The following is a 25,827-nucleotide window of genomic DNA, read 5'->3' on the forward strand; positions in this document are numbered from 1 at the left end:
TCTAGCTAATATTTTAGCTTCAGTGTTTTCAACAATCAATTTCAGCATCTTCAGCGGCCAAATTCAGCTTACAGCATTCACACTAGCATTTTCACAGGTAATATTATATATTAAGTTCATAAATATGCTAACAAATTATGGTTTTAAAATAAAAAAAAAATTTTAAATTGTTCAATAAAAGGTGTGTTTTGGATTTTGGCTCCTTGTGCAATTGAGTTTGACACCCATGCTTTACATGGATCAGTGATCCTGATCCCTTTGCTGATAAACAGCCGCATAGCATGATGTCTCCACCCCCATGCTTTACAGTAAGTATGGTTTTCTTTGGATCCAACTCAGTAATCTTTCTCCTACAAACACGACGAGTAGAACTTATCTGTGCCACTGTGTAGAACACGTAAGACTGAGTTGTTAGATATGAGGAAATCAGACAATCGAGTGTACAGGAAGTGTGTGTGGACGCCCTATAGCAGGGGTAGGGAACCCTGGTCCCAGAGAGCCGCCTTCCTGCATGTTTTCCAGTATATCAGGTATTCAGTCATGAGTAGGGACTGGTTCAGGTGTGTCCAGCCAATAAGAACATGCCAGAGCAGGGTATGTTGGAAAACATGTAGGAACGCGGCTCTCGAGGACCTGGGTTCCCTACCCCTGCCCTATAGGCACATACGTATCACGTGCACACCCTGTGCACGTATTTGTCAGTAAGGAGCCAGTACTCACACCTTACTAACGACTAGAGTGGTGTAAGGACACGTATGACGTCATAAGTACGCATCACTTCCATTGTCCTTATACTCAACGATACACTCACCGTACTCACAACAACGGTACGTTCCATTTCCATGATGTTTCTTAAGGTGGCCTTATGACCCTCAAGGGGAACCTACACACCTGTGCTCACCTTGAGATGCTCCTCCACGACCGTCCATGGACCAGAACAACCCAAAAACCCAAAGCGTACAGGACAGATAGACGACGTTTTCACATGAAACGTCTGGTTTTATTTACTGTATGTGTCAGTTAGATTCATTTCTTTATTCCTTCAGTTTTCCTTTGGTTTGACAGTTATTTAGTACCATATTAATACAATAGAATTCTTTGTTCACTCAGTCCAATCCTTCACACGCTGTGCCTGAAGAACATTTTTCACAGCTTGCCTTCTTTCACTTCTTTTTCACATCTGTTGGAAACGTCACTCTAACGCTCATTTTATAAGGAAGAAATGCGTTTTTCAGAGGAAAATCACGACTGGATCACTTTTAACGTCGGGTTTGAAGGTTTGCAACGCCGACAGCTGCTGCGGATCAAAGCTGTTCTCCTGAAGGCACTCTGGTCCCATTTGCCTGATCTCTGTCCGTGTTGTTATTCAGCAGCTTCACTCAGAGAGGGAGCTGCTTTGTTAGCACACATTACTTAGCACGTCGGCTGCTTTTATCTCGGTGTAGCTCCAGTTAATCTCCTTTAGTCACATTTCCTGGTTTGCATTTTGTCACTGATATTATTTCTGATTCTAAACCAGCAAATGACTGTATGAGATGCAACGACTGTTAACCCTGTAAAGCCCACGACTTCAAAGAATCCACAGAAAATTCAGACTTTCAGAATGAAGATGTTTTTTAAACCCTAAAGTAATTTAATATAACTTTTTATGGGGTGTGGATTGCATCAATTATGATATGTTGTGTAATTTGGTGCATTTTCACTCAAGGCAATGTTAGTTTAAGATGCAAAAGTTTTCGGAAGAATTAAAAAAATAAAAAGTGCCTTATTTACTCATTGTCTTAAATTGATACACAGCTTTAACATGCTTTAACTGTGTCTTAAGGATAACAGGGAAAACCATTTTATTTAGTCTGTTAAGTTTTTAGCAATTGTTCATATTTGTGACTAATTTTCTGCACCTGTAAAATTACCTGCATGAAGCCCAATGAGGCAAATTCTCTTTGTGATATTGGGTTATAGAAATGACATTGAATTGAAATTGAACTGAGTCTCTCCGGCATCTGCGCCACATGCACTACATCTCCCATGATGCATTGGGTCAAAATGGTAACTTGTTTTAGTTTTGTGAAGTAACACAAGAAAAGCAACTGCTTGAGATTTTTTTAAAACTAATTTAGTTGAAAAATATTATTGAAACTTTTATTGCAATTTGTAGGAAAAACAGCAGCAACTTCCAGTTTTTTCTGCCTCAATTATAATAAAAATCGCACATGAGATCGTGGAGGCTAAAGTGTCCCTTGGTTCATAAAAGGTTGACAAACGCTGGACTGAGTTATATCTAATGGGTTTTTAGGGAAAGTTTTAATGAAATAAGGGTCTGAAAATGAAATATGATACAAATGTCAATCTATGTATCTGTTCCTAAAGTTCATTTATCTGAGAAGGTTCATAAACATTTCTGTTGTGCAGACTAAAACTACCAAATACCTGACGGTGACGCCAAACAGATGAGCACCTGTTCGTATGTCTGTATACAGACATCAGGAGGGAGCAGAACTGAAGGACAGAAATAGAGACGGTCCGTCCTGAGGCGGAGTGACCCGACAGGTGATTTAACTCCATTCAGCTCAATACCAGCCGCTGACAGATCAATGAGCCTTCGCTCTGCCAGGTAATGAACATCGTCTCTGATCCAGTGCTTCTTAAACACCCCGTGCGATCGGCGCCGCAGCGGCCTGGCTCTCAGCCACCTCGCATTACTGTGAATGTAAAGCAGGAAACGGCCCGCCGGCCGCAGACGCTCCAGCGGATGAAAGCTTGTGCCGCTTCCAGATTGCTTCATTCATCAGATTTGGTTCTGATTTTCTCCTCTTTCTCCTCGTCGGCCCGGCCCGTCATGGACTGAACCGACACCAAATCTGCAGGTTTTAATCAAAACCGACTCTGTGAGTCTGGACTGCAGTTCAGAGACTTTACCGCCTTCATTCTGCAATCAAAGCAGGACAAGATTGAAAAAAAGTCTATTTCAAGAAAAGAACATTTCCACCTTTCATTCAGACGGTAACTGTTGAGTGAAAGTGGAAAATGAAAATATTTGGTTATCTGTGGAAACTCAAAACACCATCAAAGTCAGGACTTCCATTAGCATTGTAGGAATATGTTTAATACATTTGGACATAAATTCAGACTTGAAAGGGTTAACATGTAAAAACTGAGACTGAAATCTTTTTTCAAATGTTTGATTTATCAGCTGGAGCAAAAGTTCTGGACGACTTTTAGAGTAAATTGGAAATCGTTGACCCTTTCTGGTCGTTTGGACGGTAAAAGCTGGAGGACGTTTCACAGAGACGGACCGAACGCTTCATTAAGCACAAGAGGAATAACCTGTTCACAGGATTTGGTTGATGTTCTTTAGAAACGTGTGGAATTAACATTTGTCTTCCCTGGAGGTCTTGGATCTGTAGAGGAAGACGGGAACTGTTGGTTAGACTGTATCAGAGGCTGCATGGTGTGTTTCTGTAAGTAAATGTAAATGTGTTGTTAAAATCAAATGTTTGTTTGTTAAAGTGTTTCCAAAGGTCTGATCTGCCACAAAACAACCGTCTGATTCATTAAGTTGTGCTGTTTTCTTCTGTTTACATTTCCTTTTTAAGTGTTCATTTTCTGTTTGTTTTTGTTGATCTTTTTCATTGTTGTTTCCTGTTTAATCACCTCTGTCCGTCCTAAAGGAACTTTAAGGACGAGTAAAATATAGAACTGCTCTGTATAAACAGGCTGCTTTGAAATACGTCAAAGATAATTCTTTAAAAAAAAAAGAATTTTAGTCACTAAGACATTTTGCTCTGAAACTACTCTTTTTGGTTTTGAAAAACCAAGTACTTTTCTTGAAAGACGGAAAATAAAAAAAATTGCTTGAAGCAAGATTTTTATTTTAAATGTAAGATTCAGTTTTTACATTTTACAACCATACGCATCTTTAATACAATGAACAAAATAAAATATAAATCTATGCATTCAGTAGTTTAAATAACGAGAAATCCAAGCAAGTATAGAAAAAAAACATACTAGAAAAAAGTTTGTATAAATTGATTTTTCAAACAATTTATTTACAGAATGAAAACACATTCTAAACACATTTTATAAACATTTCAGATACTCTTCTATTTTAATAGATAGTTTTGTGATTCTGTCATCTTGTGTCTTTATGGTCGTTTTTCATTTATAACAACATGAATAATCACGTTTGGTTGATTGATTTATTTTATTTAAAAAAGAATTGATAAAAAAAGGTTGAAGACATATACATGTTTAACATCTTTTTAAAAATATAAACTCATACATTAATTACAAAAATAAAGAAAACATAATATATATAAAGATATTTTGAGTCTGAAAAAGATTCATATAAAATAATAAATGAATGATGTATATTTCTAATATAACCACAGAAACCTCTATCAGTCTATACAGCATGTATTCATGGTTGAAAATGCAAAGCTGTGAATGTTTGAGATATTTTATCACGTTTATATTCTTTATAATTTCCACGACAGAATCTGTTGTTCTGGAGACAGAAACACTTGGAGACAGAGGCTCCGCCTCCTCATCACTTCCCATTACCTCCTATTTCATCTCTGATTTCATTTTCAGCACCAGCTCACATTTTTGGCTCCTCTGATCCGATCAGCCGCTTCAGCGTCTGAACAGAAGCTGGCGTGGTCGGAGGCGGCCGGCGTCGCTGAATGCTAACGTGTCGCCGCAGGTTAAGGTGACAAGCTCAGATCTGACCGGGCTGCGATCGGGCCGCAGCCTTTGTTGGTCCTGGATGGAAATGTGGCGGGAGAACCTCGAGAAAAAGAGCCTTCAGGAAATGATGTCTGGAAGCAGGAATCCAGAGGACTTTTCTGATGAAGGTTTCAGGGCTCATCTTTGTTTAAATAAGTCATCATATTCTTCTTTCAATATGATTTCATAAAAATTCCAATATTTCTAGTTCAACCATTTTCCCAGATTAGACGAGTCTGTCTGTAAACCGTTTTAGTTTGTCTGAGTCGGTGAAACCAGTCAAAACATTTTTACTTTTAGGTGAAAAACACTGAATTACATGGTAGACCAAACATTTTTAACAGCAATTTCAAATGTTTAGTTTCTAACAGGAAATGACAAAACTGGTCCAATTTAAAGATTATAAACGATTTTTCTGGGAACAAAAATACAGGAAAACAGAAACTGTTGATGCAGTTAGATTTGGTCCCAAAATGTTTCTTTAAAGAAAAAAGAAAAAATCTTGTACCTTTTAATTACATGTCTTTTTGTTGATCATCATTTTAACTGTAAAGGTTTTTAAAAATGATCAGTCAGTTAATGGAGACGCTTTATGATGTTTTAGATCTAGTGTATTTATGTCTTAAAATCCAGATTTTTTTCAATTTCTGGTTTAGAATAATGTATAAAAAAGAAGCTGTTTTCAAACCAACAGTCACAGTCTGGACTCAAATCAGTCAAAATGAACTCTGGTCGCTGACATACAAAAGTAACTGGAGTTTAACTAAAACACTTCTGGTTATTGTGTGCAAGAGAAACACAAAACCTTTTAGAGCACAAAGGAGTTCAATCAAACAGAAGTCCAATAAAATCCAAACAACACCCAACCTTCTGCTTTCTGAACTCTCTTCCCTCCAGCTCAGGGTCACAGGGATGCTGGAGCCTATCCCAGAACTGAATGAGGTGGAAGGACAGAGAAGAAACATTTTTCCATTGATGTTTCTAGGACAGCTGTGTCTCTAAATGTGCATCAAAGGTGTTTGTCATCAGCCAGAATGTCGGAGAGTCAACAGCCTGAAAGCTCAATCTTCATCTTCCTCAAACTCGTCTTCACCAAGAAGAGAACGTTTGACCTGAAAGAAGTTTTATAAAGAAATGCTCGTTCACAGGCTGAGATTTGGGACTCTTCAGTGAGTATTATAGCTGCGTCACAGGAAATAAAAGAAGAGAAGGAGGTTGGTCTTTGTGTTGATGCCCTCGGCGAACTTTCTTCTAACATCAATTCAGAAGAATTCACCAGTGGATGTTTGCTTTCACAGACATTTCTAAGTTTGTTTGTCACAGATCCACTTTAAATCCATAGAAATCTGCATTTCTCATGTTACTAAAATACAAAATGTTCATTCAAAAATGAGGATTTGTTGTTGAACAATAAGTCATGTGACGATGTCATCAATGTAAAGACACCTTTAACGGTGATTTTAACGTGTTTTCGTGGCTTTTTCTGACAATATCGAGAAAATAAAGATTAATATTGAAAATACGCTGAGTCAGATGCATCCATGAACGTCTTTGTTTTCCTCGTCTGAGCTGGAATCTGGATCTGAACTGGATAGCTCTGATATTGCTGTTAGGTTGGGTTGTGAGGGCTGTAAGCTAGTGGGAGAGTGCACTAATACGTGGATGATGGGAAGTGGAGGCAGGCTTACTCTGCTTACTCAGAGGGGAATTTCTATGTCCTAAAAATGACTTTCTTTTTAAATTTAGCCTAAATAAGACATAATCATGATTAAAACTTTACTGGGAATGCTTTGAAAATAAATCAGAAGATGATCAGAGTGAGACTAAACTCACTCTGAGTCTGTTGGTTTCTATGGATGGAGACAATAAGGAGGTTTACGCACTACAAACTACCCATTAGTCTAAGATCCATGTTTTTTAGTCATATTTGAGACTGTTTTAGCGTAGAGATCTAAAAACATTGTGTTATATACTGCTCTGTTTCCTGACAGACTGAATCCAAAAACATGGTAAATGAAAGAGTCAAAACTCAGACAGATCCGAGCTGTGGTCAGTATTGATCAGTTCATCACCAGATCTTGACCTGCAGATTGAGTCGTTTAATGAGGTTGAAACGCCACAAATCCAGCGTTACAGAGCAGAGCTAAAGCACACCATCAGCTAGAGATCAGTCAGAACGTTCAGAGAGGAGCACAGCAGTAATACTCCTCCCTCAGTCACTCCTGACTCTGCTTCTGCTGATTTATTCATCTGTGCATTCAGCAGTCCATGACTTTTCAATTATATTCCAACCGTAAATTTGATTTCTCAAACAAATTCTAACGTGATGGGGGAGGAGTGGCGACTGTTGAGGCCGTCGCTGAGCGGACTCTGAGAGCGGATCTTCAGCAGTATAGCGTCTAACTTCCAGACAGAACCGCTGAAGCGTTGACTGTATATTAGAACTGGACTGAGCGAGACTGATGTCATCCATAGATAATGCTTTACTTCCAGCTCCAACCAAACCAGTAGGGATCTGGTAGAAAGGCCACACCCCCACCACAAGGAAGCAGGGTACACAAAGCCTGTCAATGGTTTTGAAGGTTGGATATGGGGGCCAGTAGGCTCCACCTACTTTTATCTGATTGGTCAGTTTATAATTTTAAAAGCCTACACCTTCTCATTCCCAACTCCTCATATATGGACGCTTGGTTCAGGCTCTCTCCGCATCACTTTTTGACGTTTTGAATGTCCCCAACTCGTCATTTTTTGATGTGCTGCTGTGCTGGATGCAGTAACGGAACTGGTACCGGGTCAAGGTACCAAGTTAGGATACCAGTATCGGGTTGGAGTACCGGTACTGGGTTAAGGTACCTGGTTAGTGTACCAGTATTTGGTTAGGGAACCGATACTAGACTAAGGTACTGAGTTAGGGTACTAGTATCGGGTTAGGTAACCGGTACTGGGTTAGGGAACCAGTACTGGATTCAAGTACCAAGTTAGGATATGAGTATCAGGTTAGGATCCATTTGCTCAACCCTGGGCTTTTAGAATAATATGCAGCGGGTCCAAGACCCAGCCTTTGATCTGTGGAGTTCAAGTCAATGAGATTCTTATGCCGGTTCTTCCTGGTTTCCTGAGTGAGCCTGGCTCGGGATCCAAAGCGTGTTTTACCTGATTTTGGTGACCAGATGAGCTCTCTACCCACTTTCCAGAACCCGGTTTTTCAGTCTACCAGTACAGTTCCAGGTTCTCAGTCATGCTTCCCTAACCCATCCCACTGTATCTTCCAGGTCCAAAATCACTGATCTCCAGGTTCTTTGTCTTGGGCTCCTACCTGATACCATCTCAATATCTACCAGGTCCAACTTCCCAATTTGCCAGGTTCTTGGTCCTGGGTCCCTACATCACTTTTTACAACATCTAAAGGGTTTTCAGGCCTTTGATGGGTCTCCAGCGTCTCGGGTGATGTTTGGAAGTCCTCCGGGACTCTATTACCAAGTGTTTGAGGGGTGTCCTGGTCTCTATTCCCTATTATCTTTGGGTCTCCTGGACTGCATTTCCCAATCTGTGCCGTATCCCTATTGAAGCATCAGGACGGGGTATCAGAACAGAGACCTAAGACTCTGAGGAATTTTCAGTTCGTATTGAAGACATTAAAACTTTCCAGGGTCATGGTACCGGTCCGGTCCAGGTCCGCGTCCTGATTATTATGGATATTCTAACAATAGAATGACTTAGTAACAGCTGTTTATTTCTACATTGAAGTTTCTACATTGAATCTTTCCTCGCCATCTACCTTGACTTTAGAGTGAAAGTGTTTCAGAAAACTGTCAGTTATTGGAAAAATTGGTCACATATATAGTAAATATAAAAAACTATGTAATCTGTCAACCAATCATTGACTGTGGCTTGCTTTTTTCTCAGCTACTGTGACCATTACCTTATATCCTGGCTACAATATGATAAAGATATTGATCTATTCAACCTTAAACTTGGTGATGAATTTAGCCCTCGGCCTTGTTGCATGTTTTTAGGTTCTTATTCCAATAGCCACAAATATGAGATGCAGTTTCTGTAAAAAAGTGCACAGATCTCAGCCTACATCAGCACATAAACCTCAAACGTCTGATAAAACATGCAAACATACACTATATCCATGAGTTCCTCCTGCAGCCGGAGGCCATAAACAGAGCCGCGTCCATCGGAACGGCTCACGGGCTATTACAGGATCCACAGATTAGGGCCACAAAAACCAGGAAGGTAAACATAAAGAATTCAAACTGTGGGCACTTTGATGCTCATTATTCTGGTCACGAGTGGATGCAGCAGAGATGCAGGTCAGCAACAAGTTTTTAACTCAGTCAGAACTTCATCCCTGAAAGATCAGTTTATTTTAAGACAATGTTTTATTTGTTTATTTGTTTATTTTAAACAAGTACATTTAAAAACATTAAAAGATGTCTAAATCTCTTGATTAGAAATGTTTCTGAATTTCTAAAATGTTTGCCCAAAATCTGACAACAAGAATTGATTTTATTTTTATTTGAAACACCGTTGGGCCCCTAGAATCTGGAGCTAATCTGTAAATGTGCCACATTTCCTGGAATTATGCAAAATAGAATAAAACATAACAGAATATTTAAGCGAAATCAAACAAAACAACCAATGATTTTGTTCGTTTGTGTCTTCGGTCTGCAGCAGATCTGGAGCTGCTGGGCATAAATCACTGATTCCGCTGTGTCGACTGCTGCGGTCTGCAGGAGCTTTGTGGATTTTTTACTGCCAAGTCTCCTTTTAAGATTTAAATCTTTGTTCCTGCCTGTCAGCTGTCTGTCGTCAGGTTGGCCGCATCCACCTGTGCAGCTCCTGCAGTTCCTGCATCAGCTGGGGGGTGGGGGGGGGGCATTTCTCTGCAGCCACAAGTTAACAGACCCTGAGCAAAAAGTAGTCAGTTTAAGTGCACTAGTATCAAGTTTACTTTTTATTAACTGTAGATTGTAAACTTCCAATTTAGACTAAAGAAGTATTCAGTGAGTATACTTCCTACAGTACATGTACACGGTCTGTAGTTTACTTTGAATGATGTATAATCAAAGTATATTTGGATGATGACCTCCAGAATCCAGAAAATAACTTTCTGTTGAAATGATGGACTGATGTCATCATCCAATCAGTGAAGTCCCGTAGTAACAACATTTTACAGTTTCTCATCTTGTTTTTCTTACATTTCATTTTGATTTCTGGAAATTATTTTCGTTTTCTGATTTTTTTTTCTTATGTTTTGTTTAGTTTTCCTAAATGTTTTTTTCTTTTTTTTTATACATTTGACTTCTGGATTTTCTTTTTTTTTGTCTGTTTCTTTTTCTTCTGGAATTTTGTTTTGTTTTCCAAAATTGTGTTTTCTTTTTTGGTTGATGTGTTTTCCTCTGGAAATTTGTATTATTTTCAGATTTTATTTTTCATTTTTTGTTTGATATGTTTTGGTTTCTGAATTTTTTTTCTTTTTGATGGTTTTGTTTCCGGAATTTTAATGTTTGTTTCTTGATTTTTTTCTTAGTGATTTGGTTTCTAAAATTGTATTTTGTTTTCTAAAATGTCATGTTTTTTTTTTCCTTTCTTTTTTTTATATATCGTCACAGTGTTCCAGGATGACCCAGAAAATCCAGGACAAAGTGTCAAGGTTTAAGGAAGATCCAGAATTTTTTTAATTGAAAAAAAAAGCCCTCCACTCTAGGAAGGAAAACCTCCACAAACAGCAGAACTCAAAAAAGAAACATTTTCAATTATGTAAAAACATATTTAATGATTTTGCTGTTCAAGGTGTTGCTTAATTCACTAGAGTTCTGGATTATATGATTGATTGGAAACGAGCAACACGTCATGAAGCAGTCAAGGCTGTTTTCTGCTGTCATGCACTGGTCTCCCCCTCTGTCGCCCTCTGGTGTTTGGGAGGTCCTCCAGGGGTTTCCTGGTGTCGGCACCAGCTCTCTTGTGAATATTGAAGTGTCAGAGTTTAAGTTTCCCCCTGAGTCTGCAGTCTTCCAGGTAAATAAATCTGACCTGGTTTTATTACCCAGTAATCAGAATTTAAGGCCAGATTTACCACTTGGAGCATCTGGAGCCTGAACAACCCCACCCACTGAGCGTGGTGTTCATGAGCTCCACCTGATGCAACGCTTGTCTGAGCAGCTCCAGGGTCCCAGACTCATCCTCCGCTCAGAACCAGCCTTCTTTAAGAGTCTCTTTGACCGACCAGCTTTGATGCTGCCGCCCCAGCAGATGTCTGCATGAAACCTCAGAAAACTTTCCGTTCAGCGTCTCTAAACCTCATTTATCCACCACTTTTTATCAGGATGGAATTACAGATGATCTCCTTAAAGCTCAACGTATGAAAAATTAAAAGAGTCTTATTTCATGTGCTGCAAGGTCATCTCTATTACACAGGAATAATTAGCAGATAAACATCAATAAAAACTTCGCAATGATTATTAAACATTCCTGACTTTATCTCCATCTTTGGAGCCTAATAGATGTCTACCACTCACACCTCCAGTTAGAATGCAGGTTTGAATCTTACATCTCCTGAACAGTTTTATTGTTTCATGTTGCCGCCTGAAACATTAAAGCGTCTTCTCCGCCGCCTTCGGAGCTCCACTCCGAACCACTTAGGAGCTCAAGAGCTGTTGTGAATCCCATCGAACGGTATGAATGAATCAGTCGGCCGATTTTCTAATTAATCTGTCATCCAGCCCTTCAGTCAGCCGTCCATCTACTGCATTCCTGCCGTTTTCTATCGGCGTATTTACAGCCTACAAAACCACATTTAAGGGCTTTGATAGTCGTCTACTTATTGCAATTTCTGCCCCACTTATGTCTGATCATCCATTTACAGAGCAGAGGGCTGCCGGTGACAACCAGCAGTTACGCCGTCTCAGAGATTTCTGAAGGTAGAAATGAAAACAAATAATTTCAGAATTGTTTAATGGCGGCGCTGGGGGAACTTTTATTACATGTTTGTGAACTTTTCAAGCACAGAACAGAAGGAGCATGCCTGGAACGACCGAGAAAACACATGGAACTTTTTAAAGATAAAACCAGAGAAGTGGAGCACTGTACACATCCCAGTCAGAGCCTCACAGTCTGAAGCAGGAACACAAAGCGGATGACATTCATATGCATGGCTCTGTTAGTTTGTGCACCCACCATGAATGTTTGTCTTATTCAATCACTTTTTTATTTATTTTTTTGGGCAGAAAGCCAATGTTTGCTGCACATTTTCTGCTTCAGAAGCATGCTGGAGCTCGATGCAATCCCAGCATTCATTGCTGTAATGACTAATTTCACAGCACTTCAATAAACATGTTAATTCCTGTAATGAAAGAAGGTGCAAATTATGCATTTGGGATAATTGAAAAGATATTTTAGTCACTTGCAGTTAATTAATTGCGTCTTGAGGAAGTGAAGTGCCCGACGGGTCAGGAGTGACACACAAAAAGTTAATGTAAAAATATGGCCATTAATTATAAAGGAAAGTGTCAAAGACATCTGTAATTAAAGTTCACTTTATCCGCTTTAAAGCTCACAAGAAAAACGTGTCACTTAGGAGAAAAGTATTGTTCTGCATCTCTATGAAACATCACTGTCAATGGGAAACATTGTAATGTTAAACTGGTGGAATGGCTGCTCACGGCCGTGACAGATGGAGGTTTTCCCTCAGGGGACACGCAGGAAACCGACCACTGAAACCTGAAAATACATTTCTGCCAAAAACTTGAGGAAAAAAAACAGTTTCTGCAAGACTTTCTCAGAAGAGGTCTTGTTGGATGAACCAATGGGGGATAAAAGAAAAAAAAAGAATTTATCAAGAGAAAAATGTCTAACAGAGATGGAGGAAAGGTCTGAAAGATTAATGAAAGCATCATGTCGGTCAGTTCAGTGAATTCCAGTTTGTCTCGTGGGAAGAGGATTTCATGAGAAGAGAGTCAGTTCAGCCCTTCACGTTTATGTAGAGAAAGAATGATAGACACAGATGACTGTCAGAAGTTACTCAGAAAAAAGAGGTTTGGTAGAACGTTTACCAACCTGGTCTCAGTGACTTATCCTCTCTGTGAGGACTCTGGGTCTCTTCTGGGTCCTATGAGTGTAATGGATTGAGCCCAGTTGGTTCTCACCAAAATTAGTGGCAAATCCTCTTAGTTTAGTTTAGTGGGCAAAACATGTTGGGCCTCTATGGAACCTGAGGATGAACCAACTTGGGATCCATTAATTCAGCACACAGGTAAATACTATGGAGCCCGAGTTGAAATGTTAGCTGGGTGGAAACCAAAATAATCAAAGAAACTGAAGAAAAAAAGGATCAAAAGATGACAAGGGAACCAAAGAAACCAAAGAAACCAAATGAATCCAAAGAAAGAAAACAAGAAAAATAAACAGAAACAAAATCCAAAGGAACCAAAAAAAAAAGGAACCAAAGAAACCAAATGGACCAAAGAACCCAAAGGAACCAAACAAACCAGGAATGTCAATCAGCCATCCATAAACCGCTTTGTCCCTTCTGGGGTCACAGGGCTGCTGGAGCCTAACCCTGTCCTTTTCTGGGTGAAGGCAGGGTACACCCAAAAAAAAAAAAACCCAAAGAAACCAAAGGACCTAACAAACTATGGAGAACCATGGGAACCATCCATCTATCCATTTTCTAAACTGTTTTGGGCTTTTTGTGGTCACAGGGCTGCCAGAGCCGAACCCGGCCCCTTTCTGTGCGAAGGCAGAGTACACCCTGGACAGGTCTGCCGCAACCAAAGGAACCAAAGAACCCAAAGTAACCAAAAAAACCCAGAAAAAAACCAAGGGGACCAAAGAAACCAAATGAACCAGAGAAACAAACAAACGAAAAAAAAAACGGAAAACCAAAGGGCCAAAGGAAACAAAGAAACCAGAGGAACAAAAGAAAACGAAAGAAACAAAGGAATAAAAGAAATAAAAAGCTTGATTCTACCTCTCTCACATTATCTCAACTTTAATGCTGTATCCTCTCACATTAGTTTTCCCGTCAGACGTCTACCTTCAGAAAGCAGGTTTGTTTACACCACAGACCTGAGATCTGGTGTTCGATTAGGGGTTCAGACTTCAGAACTGCTGGTCACTTTCATGAGTTTAAAGGAAATCATCACAGAAGTTTAAAAGCTTGAAGTTTTGGAGGGAAAGAAGGTCCCCAAAGATTCTCTCGGAAACGTCACCTCTTCCACTCTGACACTTGATGTCCAGCAGATAAAGACGAGCAGCAACTCCCTGGAAAGTAATTTAGCCGCTGAGCAAAGAAACGCTTTTGTTCTGTAAACAATTCCGCACAGAGACATAAGCTGGAACATCAGAGGAACTCACACGATCTTCGTTCTGTCGTTTTGGTTCCACCGTCATTTTTGAAGGGAATGAATTCTGTAACAACTTTCAACAGAAGCAGAACAACAACAAATGTGTCATATACAGTATATATAGATATAGAGAGAGTTATTTTAGTCTTTTTCTGTTCTCTTTTAACTCCAAGAGGCACTTCTTGTTTTGGTTGCCAGGTCGATGATGTAAATGATGGAGTCCAGAAAGGTGGAGCAACTTTTGGAAATGCTTCTCGAGTTTCTCATCCTCGTCTCAACTGTCCGGGGACTCTCCCCCAGGAGTCCCGTACATTCCCCGAATCTCCAGGAACACGCGAGCTTCTTCACAGCGCCGCTTCCTGCTTGCTGGCAGTGCCATTGGCTGCAGGAGCCATGATGGTCGCGGTGGGCGTGGCCTTCTTGATGGAGGTGAGGCGGATGTGGGAGGTGCTGTGCAGGTAGCTGGCCTGGCGCTCGGGATGGGGACCTCGGCCACATCGCAGCTGACTGACAGAGAGAGAGAAATTCCAAGTGAACTGATTGAAACGTCTGAAGTGGCGTTCTCACGCGTTCCAATGAAGAGTCTATCTAAATATGTGTTCAAAACTCTCGTCTTCAGGTGTAGCTGCACAAGTTTCTGTGACTGGTTGAATTTTGACCAATCAGGGATTTGGGGTTGATAGTGACGTTAGATTGGGGTCCCTCAACCAACGTTGGGAAATTGACCACGGAGAAGAAATTAATGTTTCTATATATCGGAAAAGATCTGTGAAAGAAAAAGCAAGATTCACCAGATTTACAAGATGTTAACATTTCCTACCAAACCTCTTCCAACTGGCATGTGCTAGTAAACAGTAGAGGGTGTAAGACAACATCGATTCAGTGAGATATCGCGATACTTCACTTGTATCTATTAAAAATGCTGCCAAGACAATATTTAATCAATAAATATTTCTGTGTCTTACTGCTAAGTCACTATTACCAAAGAATAAATGTAAAAATAGTGAAGTATTGTCTTTGGTGGTGTCTTGCGATCTATTGCGATATATATCGTATCACCAGATGTTTGCCTCTACACGCCCTAGAAAACAGTAGAAAAAGAAGAACCCGTCTCCTCAGGGATGTCTAGTGTGACCACCGCGGGATAACGACTGTTTAAGAATGTGCGTGTTACGTCTTGTTGTTGTGCTGCATCCCCTCCACTGTCATTCTGCTCACCTGGCAGGTGTGGCCCATCATCCAGATTAACACCTGCTGGCTACGTACTCCAGAAGAAACCCTCAACCAGAGAGGATGGCTAAGCAGGAGGCTGAGGTTTGTTTGTTTTTTTGTTAGTTAGATCTTACTAGGCAGCCTTAGTATTGAGCAGGTGACTCCGCCGGTAAACGTGGCGGGTCAGTAGTCTCCCTGACTTGTTTTCTGTTTGGATGTCTTATGTATGTTTAGAAACTCCCCTCCTTCCTCCCCTCAGGTAATATACTAAAAACACAGATTACCTGAAGGCCGTAAAATTAAATGGAAGAAAATCCAAACAACCTTAAAGACTTGTGTAGGATCAGTAAATCCTGACACGTGGATCAAAGCATCACTCAGACTCTTGTTATTTAGAGTGTAAGGTGATGAAGACGAGAGCGCTGAAGGTTTAATTGCCTCCCACAGGCGTTAAGTCTTAGTCTTCCTGTCTGTAGATCTTTACAGCTGAGTTTGTTTGAGTCTCTGCTGTGGTTTAGGCAGATGGATATTTATGCAAAACAGCTTTTAGAAATAGCATGTTTAGGTTATTTACAAAATGACGGAACATGTTCCTGTTAGCTTCTGTAAAGTTTGCCTCTCTGGATTGATTTCATTTCCCCCCAGAGATCGATTGTTAGACTGACGGCTTTAATTCATTCAGAAGTTCAGGTTGTTTTGGTCGGCTCTTTTTATGCTGCTCTCTTTTTCTTTACTGTTTATACTTAACTGGTTTCAATTTGTAAGACTTTACAATTTGACTTTCATAGAAGAACCTTTTTCTCAAAATATGTTTTGTAATTTTACCATCCTGTAGTCAGTGACTGATGTCAGATAGAAAATATTTTTAAGTTACATACTGTAAAGTACATACAATGAAAAACGGCCTCGGGAAATGCCTTTATCTTGATTGGATTAAAAGTTAAATCAAAACTAATAATCCTCATTAAGAAGCAACCCTTTAACTTCTGGATTGAAGCCTTTTTGTAGAAAAAAAATAACTGCAGTTCAAAGAGAAACCACTAGGTGGTTGTTTGATCCAACTTTAAAGATTTTTGGGTTTTTTTACATTCCTGTAGTAAGAAAACCAACATTTTAAAAATAGTCCCTACCGTTACAGATTAATTTCTCTTTCAAATTGTCTGTTTTTAGATATAGAAAAGATGAATCCTTTAGTCAATAACTTTTTATTTTTAGTAGAACCTTAATAACTCTGGGGTCTTTTCTTTATTAAATTGATCTGGTAAAGATTCCAAAAGAATATTTTATAAGCATTTTTTAATGTTTTTTGCAGTACTCCAATAAGAACTCATCTCTTTTATCCTTTAGAATTTTAGAAAAAACATATTAAAAACTATTCATGTCATTTCTTATATCACTCTTCTATCTAAGAACAGTAAAATACTGTTGGTGGAATTCCTAAGTCTGACCTGTTGAAGTGTCGGCGGAAACTCTCGCTGAGCAGATAGAGGGCGAACGGGTTGACGCAGGACGAGGAGAAGCTGAGGACTCTGGCCAGCAGGGTGATGACCAGGTGGGCCAGGGACAGGTCCATCTGGTGGTAGTGGAAGGAGCGGTACATGTAGAGCACGTGGTTGGGGAACCAGCAGAGAGCGAACAGCCCCACGAAAACCAGCACGATCTTAGCCAGACGCTTCCTGGTCTCCATCTGGAAGAGCGGGATGAAGCATCAAGAGGGTCAGGTAGAAGCATCTACAAACTTCAGAGGGACGTTCAGAAATAACAGTTTAGAGCTCTGTCCAATGTTCAAGACAAGTCCCCAGTCTCTTTTTTACATGTCCAAGACAAGTCCCAGGTCAAATTAAGTCAAGACAAATCAAGTCACCTGTTGGTTATCACAAGCCCAATTCAATACTTCTATATCTCTAGTTACATGTCCAACTCAAGTCTCTTTGTCACATGTCCAAGTCAAGTCTCAAGTCTCTTTGTCACATGTTCAATTCAAGTCCCAAGTATCTTTGTCACATGTCCAAGTCAAGTCTCAAGTCTCTTTGTCACATGTTCAATTCAAGTCTCAAGTCTCTTTGTCACATGTTCAATTCAAGTCCCAAGTCTCTTTGTCACATGTCCAATTCAACTCCCAAGTTTCATTGTAACATGTCCATGTAAATTTCCAAGTTTCCTTGTCATTTGTCTATTTCAAGTCTCAAGTCTCTTTGTCACATGTCCAAGTCAAGTCTCAAGTTTCCTTGTCTTGTGTTTACGTCAAATCCCAAGTCTCTGACACGTGTCCAATTTAAATCTAGAGTTTCTATGTCGAAGCTCCAAGTCAATTCCTCAGTCTCTTTGTCGCATGCTCTTCCGAAGATCAAGTCTCTTTGTCATGTGTCCAAGTCATGTCCCAAGTCTTTAGTATCAAACTAAAGCCATTCATTGGTTATCACAAGGCCAAGTCATCACTTAGTTACATGTCCAAGTCAAGTCTCTTTGTCACATGTCAGAGTTAAGTCCCAAGTTTCTTTGTCATGTCTCCACGACAAGTCCAGAGTCTCTTTATCAAAGTTCAAAGTAAAGTCCCTAGTCTCTTTGTTACGTGTTCAAAGCAAGTCCTCAGTCTATTTGTCACATGTTCTTTCCAATTTCCAAGTCTCTATGTCATGTGTCCAAATCAAGTCTTTGGTATCAAACTAAAATTAAGTCATAGGCCAAGTCTATGGTCATATATCTCTAGTTACATGTCCAAGTCAATTTTCTTTGTCACACATCCAAGTCTCAAGTAACTTTGTCTTGTGTCCAAGTCAAGTCACAAGTCTTTGGAACCAAGATCAAATGAAGTCTTGTGCTTGTTGTCACAAGGCCACCTCTAGTTCCCAATATCTGATTTCATATCCGAGCCAAGTCTCTTTGTGGCATGTCCAAGTCAAGTCCCAAGTCGGTTCGTCACAAGTCCAAGTCAATTAGCATGTCTTTGGTTCCAAGCTTAAGTTTTTGCAAAGAAGTATAAAATCTTTGTTCTTTTTTTTAAGCACTAGTCCAAGTGAAATGAAAGTAATCGATACAAGCTCTTCTAGTCCTGGAAGAGTCCGAGTCAAGTTAGTTAAAATAAATGTTTCATCATAACAGAATGTAACAGATCCAACAGGAATCAGTGGAGACCACATGAAATGCACTAAATGTGTGTAATTTCACAAACGTGACAAAAAGACAGAAAACTGGAAACATTTGAAGCATTATTGGGTCTTTAATGTCAATAAAAACCTGTAAAGCCTCTTTTCTCCAAACTAACATCAGAAGACATTAACATATGAGAGGGTGGACTGGATCCAGTCTAAGCACCAAGTTCTTTAGCGGTAGAGTGTTGTCACTGGGTTTAGACAGATGCTGTAAAGGATGTAGGAAAATATGAAAAGCTTCATAACATTCAAACACGTTAAATAGGTCAGCTGAGTCTGACTGTAAACAACCTGACAAAAACACATTAAATATGTTTTTAGAGGAGTTCTTCAGACATCCTCAATGTCCTCTTCTGCGTGTCGACAGTTCCTGACATGTTCCCGATGCTTTTAGATAAGCAGAAAAGTCTTTTGTTTCTTTCAAGTCCATCACCTTTTCCACTGAGCTGGCTCAAATTCAGCCCAGAGCAATTCCAACCTTCTCATTCAAAATTCATAAAAGTGGACAGAAAAAAGAGGAGTCGGTGTTTGGGCTCATAATGTGGGCGCTAAAGGCCAGAGCTTTCCGAAAAAGACCATTTCTTTTCCTCAGGTGAGAATACATTTTCTTTCCCTCCTTTTCTCGGCATCGGTTTGACATTTTATGAGCTGCACCAGAGGAAAAGACACTGTAATGTCAGTAACAATCTGGGGGATTGGACCAATGAGGGAGGAGATGTTCCTCCTGGTACTGCTTCTACACACAGGCTCCCCTTAGATGGTGTTCTGATCTGATGACATCATCAAATCCATTATTAAATAAACAGCTTTAGGTCATGTCCTTCAATGAAAATATTTGTTCATCATCTCAATCCCACAGAAACATGGAGGCCAGCACGGCCAGAAGACATTTGTAGGACTAGATGGGATTCGAACCATCTTTTTGCTGTAAGGCACCAGTGCTGTCCACTGCACCATCGTACAGTCAACACTGACTACATCTGAGAACTGGACCACGCGAGTGTGACATCAACCACAGAAAACCGTTTAAAAGCCAACGTCTATAGACAACATCTTTTTTTTTTTCAAGATGGAAGCTTTTTTTGTTGGTTCATCTCTATAGCAACCAATTTATTTTTTCTTAGTTTGCCAGACAAATCTAAGTAATTTTTAGATAAATCAGCAGTTTTTTGATTTTTTGATTTCCTTGGCAGCTGAAGTTCTTTTTAACTACACCCATATTTCTTGTTCACGTCATCCATCAAATTGTTTTGTTCACCTTTACACCGTGTTCTGATAAACAGTTTGTAATAGTGAAATGTAATTTTTGCGAGCTCGCCACGTTAACGGCGTTTAAGATCTCCTAACATTTAATCCACCATTTTATCCCACAATGTTTCACAATGATGCGTGAGGAGTTAGGAGACAAGAGATCAGAGTCCCAAGGAGGAGTTTGAATTTGTAGAAGCTACTAATGAAGATTTCCTTTTAAAATTCAAGATGGCAGCTTCTTCTCAAGGTCAAAGGTCAACAAAACTTCAGTTGTGGTTGTAGAGTTATCTTGGCAGCATGTGTGTGAAATTTTCTCAAACTAAAGTTTTTTTTTCCCCATATTTTACATTTTGCCAGAAAAAATGGCCTCCAAGCTGTAAGTCTTGTGGCCATCCCATAATAATTTCAGAAATCCCTTTGGGTGTCCCCAACATGTTTGTTTTGGTTTCATTTGTGGATTTTGTACGTTTTTTTTAATCCCATAAGAGCTTTTGGAGGGTTTCTCCCGCTGTGGTGTCATCATTCTCGGGATCGTCCGCTATTCCCAAAATTCACTTTCAAATTTTGGTGAGTTTTTGAGTGGGTCCACTTTAAAATGGAAATGTTTAAAATACCGGACCGGACCGTATTGGACCGGACCTCAGTGGAAACGAGGCTTTAGAGTAAATTTGGGACTCGTTTATCTCCGTAGCCATAAACTAAATAAGATAAAGAAACCTCGGTCACATCCTGAATCTCTGCAGCTCGTCTCTACACTCGTCCCTAACGTTCACGGCTGCATGTATTTGCTGTTTTTCTGCACGCTGAGATCAGACCTAAATGTCAGTAATAAATGAAGAAAAGCTCCCGTCTGCGTCACAGAAGGGAAACTCTGCAAAGCCTTCTGGGAAATCGCCCGCTGTGATGACTAAAAACCTGTAATAGTTATTTTGCTGTATTTTTTCTTTGCTGGAACTCCAGAAAGTGTTAAATAAAACGTGTTTTTAAAGGTTTGCAGTTCCAAACTTGGAAAAAGTATTTTGCTGATGATGAATCAGTTTGGAGCAGAAGTTAATGAGGTTTCTAAATGCTAGTTGGAAAGAATGTGTACTTGATCTCGTGATGTTTTTACTAAGTGGCTGGATGATAGATTACACTCTGCACAGCAGCACTCCACGGCTAAACCGATTAAAGCTTAAATAAAGCTGCACAGAGGTTTTCGTGAAGTCGTTTGGAAAAAAGGAAAGATGTTTTTATCTACACGTGTTTCTCTTCCTGTCTGGTGGAGCTTCAATGTTTCTTCCTGCTGTTCCTCCATCTCTCTTCCTCTTCATGTGTCGTCGATTCATCTCAGGCTCCTTCTTATTCCACGCCTGTCACTTCTCTGCCTCCTTTCTCTTCTCCGCTGCTCTTCTCTGTGAACTTCTCAGTCACCTGCACCACCTTTTGTTTTCTCTTCGCTGTCAGTCACGGCGGCGTCCTCGCGTCATCGCAGACAGCGTCACGCTGGAAACGCCGGAGGAATAAACTGCAGCTTAATGGCATTTAAGACTGGAGAAGCAACCTCCTCCTCTGATTAACAACCACTTCAGATGTAAAAACCTTTGAATCAAATGTCCTACGAAGCTGCACTACTATAATTATGATAAATGTTAACATCAGGTCCTGCATTTACCACTCGGGTGGATAATAATGATCCGTCTGGTTCTGCTGTTGCACAGTGTGAGTGTGCATTAACGACGACACCTTTAGCTCTTGTTTGCTCCGCGTCAGCGTTTGTTTTCCCGTCAGTGGTTGGCAGGTCTAAAAGCTTCTAGTGTGATCCAAACAAGACAGGCTGATCTTCCTTTATGAACCAGATACGATTAGAAAAAACAAAAAGACTCACTGCAGTGAAAACGGTGTTTTTAACATTTATTTTTTCTCTTGATGAAGGACATTTATAAAGAAGATTAAGCTTAAATTACATTTCTGAGGATTTCTTTCATGGTGAAATGTTTAGATGTGTAAAGCTGCGGCGGAGGCATCAAATTTGCTGCCTCTCTTTCTCTGTCACATTTCTTGCAATGGCGAATGAACTTCATTCTTGACCACATCATTGAAAACATGGATGATGTTGAGCGAGTAGCTTGGATTCAGATGTTTGGAACAGAAGCCTCGACAACCACGTCGCCGTTTGAGCGTTAACCTAAGAGGGGAAACTAAAGCTCAAACAGTATTACCTGTGATAATTCTAGTGTGAATGCTTTATGCTGAATGTGGTTCATGAAGACTCTTTGTAGCTGTCTAAAAAAGATTTTATTTTGTTAATTTGAGTTGGATTTAATTTTATGTCTCATTGCTGACCCCTTGTGGTGAACTGAAAAAACTGACTGTGCATGCGCTGTCCATGCGTTGGATCATAACGAGCCAGGTGGGGCAGCATTAGCATAACGAAAAAAGAACACAGAGAACACGCTGGACGGAGACAGAACAGAGCACGGTGGAAAGACTGAAAATGGACGAGCAACTCCTTAAAATGTGATCAGAGGGCACACGGTAATATTGTTTTATTGTATTGTAGCTTTGAAAGTTTTTTTTTGTAAAATTTACATGTTGAAAAGTGTATTTGTTTTTCTTTCTTTAGTTTTTCACGGTGATTCCTTGGTGATTCTTTGGCGATTCTGTGGTTACGTGAAAAAGAAATGACCAAAAGATCATCAGTCGGAGCGTGGCTTTTTTCTGATCGAATTGAAAAACTTAAGGAGCAGCTACACTCTTTGAAAAGCACCACAAGTACGAGCGTCAATGTGCTGAACGTGCTGAACATTTTAATACTGAACTTGCATCATTTGCAAAAATAGTACAAAAAATTTGAAGAATTTCTTGAAAAATCGCAAAAATTAACGTACAATTTCGTAAACCACAACGTGTATGAATGGTAGAAGTACAAGCATGAATGCCCTGAACAGCTGCATTTAACCTGTTTTTGCTAATTTAAAAAAAAATCATTTTTTTAGGCTAATTTGGCATTTACAGCTAATATTTTTAGCTGGCCGTCAGCTTCAGCAATTCCAGCTATCAACTTCAGCGTTTTCAGCTATCAATTTCAGCTTCTTCAGTGACCAAATTCAGCTTACAGCATTCACACTAACATCACAGGTAATGATATCTAGTTTTCAGTTAGTTTAAATCTAATGATGGTCAAGATGTGTGTTTTACATCCACTTTGCACATGAGCGATTAGTCGACTAATTAGAAATAATAATAATTAGTTGACTAGTAAAATAATCGTTAGTGGCAGCTCTAGTCGGTACATTAACATGACATTGAAACTTGACGCTGCGCCTGTTGTGAACGTACCTTCAGAGAGCCAGTTTGTGCCGATGTAGCTGTAATATTTGGTTTTCAGAGTAAGTTTTTAAGAACATAATGTCCTACTTTATGCAAATCACTGCAGCCTAAAAAGTAAAGTTGCTCCAAGTCGCACCTCTCAGTAATAAAAAAGTGCCGTCCGAGCGGATGTGTAGAAATCCCTCCATAAGCTAATAATAATCATGATTCATCTCAGAGGAAATCTGCTGAAATATTGAGGTCGTGTTGTCATCATTTTCAATAATGTTGATAAACTGTCTCTGAAAGGACACTCGGGATGAAAATGTGATTTGGGGGAGTCAGGATGAAGAATTGGATCACAGCGTTTATGTTTCCGTGTTTCTTGTTCATTTGAACATTAGGTTTGGCGGTTTTTGTTGATGCGATCGTCCCTGCAGCCTCAGGCCAGCGTCTTCTCATAACTCGCTTACCGTTTCCTTTCAAGGAAACAAGCAATAAATCACCTAAAAACAGGATGTGCCATTCATTTTCTTTATGTTCCATATGTTTTATCTTTCATCACAATTTCTTTTTTCAATCCAAGTTCTTCTCTTTGGTTTCCAATCAATTCCGTCTTTGATTTTCTCTCAGAATCTGGGTTGGTTCCGATGACCCGGAAAGCCGGTTTAAAAAAGGATGGATGAGTTCCCGTCTTTCTCATTTCCTGTTTGTGTTTCTTCTTGAGGTCAGAGGGACCTGATGGAGCCCATCCTGGTTTTGTCAGCGGTCTGTCAGAATGTGCAGACAGCAGGATCTCATGAACAACAATCAAACAAGAAGAGGCATTTTTACACTGAAGGAAATTGATTTTGTGTCCAGGAGAACTTTGAGGAAATCTCTACGAAAAACAACTCAAAGATCCAGAAGTATAAATTAAGATATTATTTAAAGTTACGCAATTCAAGAGATTAACAGCAAATATAGCAGGTTTGTGACATTGATGTTCAGTAGCTTGAAGACAAGATTCTGTTTAAGCTTTTACATCCCAGAGGACACAAACAGAACTCACTGGTACCCTGGATTGGTACTGGATCAGTACCAGATTCTGAATGCTGTACCAGATCTGGTGCAGTACTGGACGTGGATCGTGCTGGAGGTAGGGTCTCAGGTTAAGGTACTGGTACCAGCTCCATCTCAAGGTTAAGTCCGTGTCCAGTACTGCGTCTGGAAAATGACTGGACCCTGATTTAACGGGAACAGCCAGTGTGGAAACCCAAAACATTAAAAAGTGACGCTGAGTTGTCCTTAACCAAACGTCATCATCTATCAAAGGAGACAGCGGCGTCTTGTTCAGGCCATGGAGCTACATTGGAGCGGCGACAGAGGAAGAGATTTGGGGAATTATGGTTGGTGATTTTACAGAGGAGCTGTGGGGCCAACTGTTCCACGACACGCTCAGCTTTTCATTGGCTGTGACGCTGTGGGACCTCTAGTGGCGCCGCTGTGCAGAGTTAAGGGCAGCCAGTTCCTACCAAGAAATGCATTTAATTCCAAAAATCTTGTTTGTGTCTGCCTAATTTTACTTTTGATTTTGAGCTTTTTTACTTGAAATTTGTGTATTTTAAACAATCAAAACAACAAAATACTAAAGCAAACAAAAGAGATATAGTCTGAAACTTTAGATGATTTATTGGAAAATGTAAAAATTAGAAATAAAAGAGATACTCATTTATCCATCCACAAACACACGTATTTTAAGTCATTATAGTTAGTCTTAATCATAAGTTGACTTTGTTGTACTTCTGTGAACCAAACATGACACAAGGAATCCATTAAATATAAGATTTTGTCAAAATCAGTTGGATTATTTGCCATAAAAAAGAGTGGGAGGAAATGTTTTTGACAAACGCTGTTTCAGAAAAACTCTTCATCATGTTTTAAATCCTTCATAACAACCTCTATAATATTTATGAAGACTCAACTTTTGGGTTTAATTGGTCAAAAGTTTGTTTTCAGGCTGAACTTCCGGTCTGTGGGCAGAAAACGAGGTTTATTTTAGGAGAAACCATCTGATGTTTCATTTTCTCTCTCAGTCTTTTTCCTCAATGACACAAAACTCCAAACATTTTAGACGAATCTTCTGTCGAGCCGCGAGTCGTGGACGTGTTTGTACCCACTGCTTTCCCCGTAAACACCTGAGCTTTTCCCCCGTCTGACGTTACCGTTTGACCCCTAAAAGACGAGCAGATGAAGTCTTATTTGCCGAGGAGTTTCCTTTTTCAAATGGGATTGGGAGAACGGCTGCCCCTCAGAGGAGACTGACATGGATTTAAATGTAATGAGATGAATCATCCACTGAGATCCAGATGAGAGATGAGACTAATTTCATGACAATGATTGGAAGTCTGACTTGAGGGTGTGAAAATGCGTTTGGTCTCACATGCAGTTATCAGTTTAAATCAAAATCAGGTGGAGGTCAGAGTGACGTGCATGTAGATGAGGGCCGGCATGCTCCTCAACTTTATGGTCCTTTGCCTTGAAGGTCCATTACTGCGATGTACTTATCCTCGGAATTCAAAGACTTTTGGAAAATAAAAGAACGAAATGAAGGAGAAAATGATTAATACAGATAAAAAATTAATGGAAATATGTTTAAAGAAAAGCTTTAAGAGGTCAGTATAATGTCTGTCCTTAAGACTTCGTTACAGGAGACGTATTCAGAGGAAGTTTCTTTACTAAAAGCATCTTTTTTTATTGATTCTTGGTCAAAAGAAACCATGGACGTTTTGTTCTTCTGTGCTTTATTTCTCAGTCAGAGTGTGACATCACCTTTTTTGTGGATCTTTGTGAGTCTTTCT

At 39.7% G+C, this 25,827-nt stretch overlaps 1 protein-coding gene and 1 long non-coding RNA gene across 2 annotated transcripts in view; one reads left to right on the top strand and one right to left on the bottom strand.

Moving 5' to 3' along the window:
• Positions 1–11,674: 11,674 nt before the first annotated feature.
• Positions 11,675–25,827, bottom strand: part of nmbr (neuromedin B receptor) — a 55,533-nt gene continuing 41,380 nt past the window's right edge. The window contains exons 4-5 of the mRNA XM_024291164.2: positions 16,742–16,980; positions 11,675–14,588 (exon numbers count right to left, since the gene is read on the bottom strand). Coding sequence (XP_024146932.1) covers positions 14,426–14,588; positions 16,742–16,980 — 402 coding nt within the window. The 3' untranslated portion in view covers positions 11,675–14,425. The remainder of the gene's footprint in view (positions 14,589–16,741; positions 16,981–25,827) is intronic.
• On the top strand, positions 21,972–22,350 carry LOC118598160. The gene is made up of 2 exons (XR_004947276.1): positions 21,972–22,213; positions 22,302–22,350. It is a non-coding gene; the product is annotated as an uncharacterized LOC118598160 (long non-coding RNA).

Source organism: Oryzias melastigma, linkage group LG24 (genome assembly GCF_002922805.2).
Source record: "Oryzias melastigma strain HK-1 linkage group LG24, ASM292280v2, whole genome shotgun sequence".
Lineage (NCBI taxonomy): Eukaryota > Metazoa > Chordata > Actinopteri > Beloniformes > Adrianichthyidae > Oryzias > Oryzias melastigma.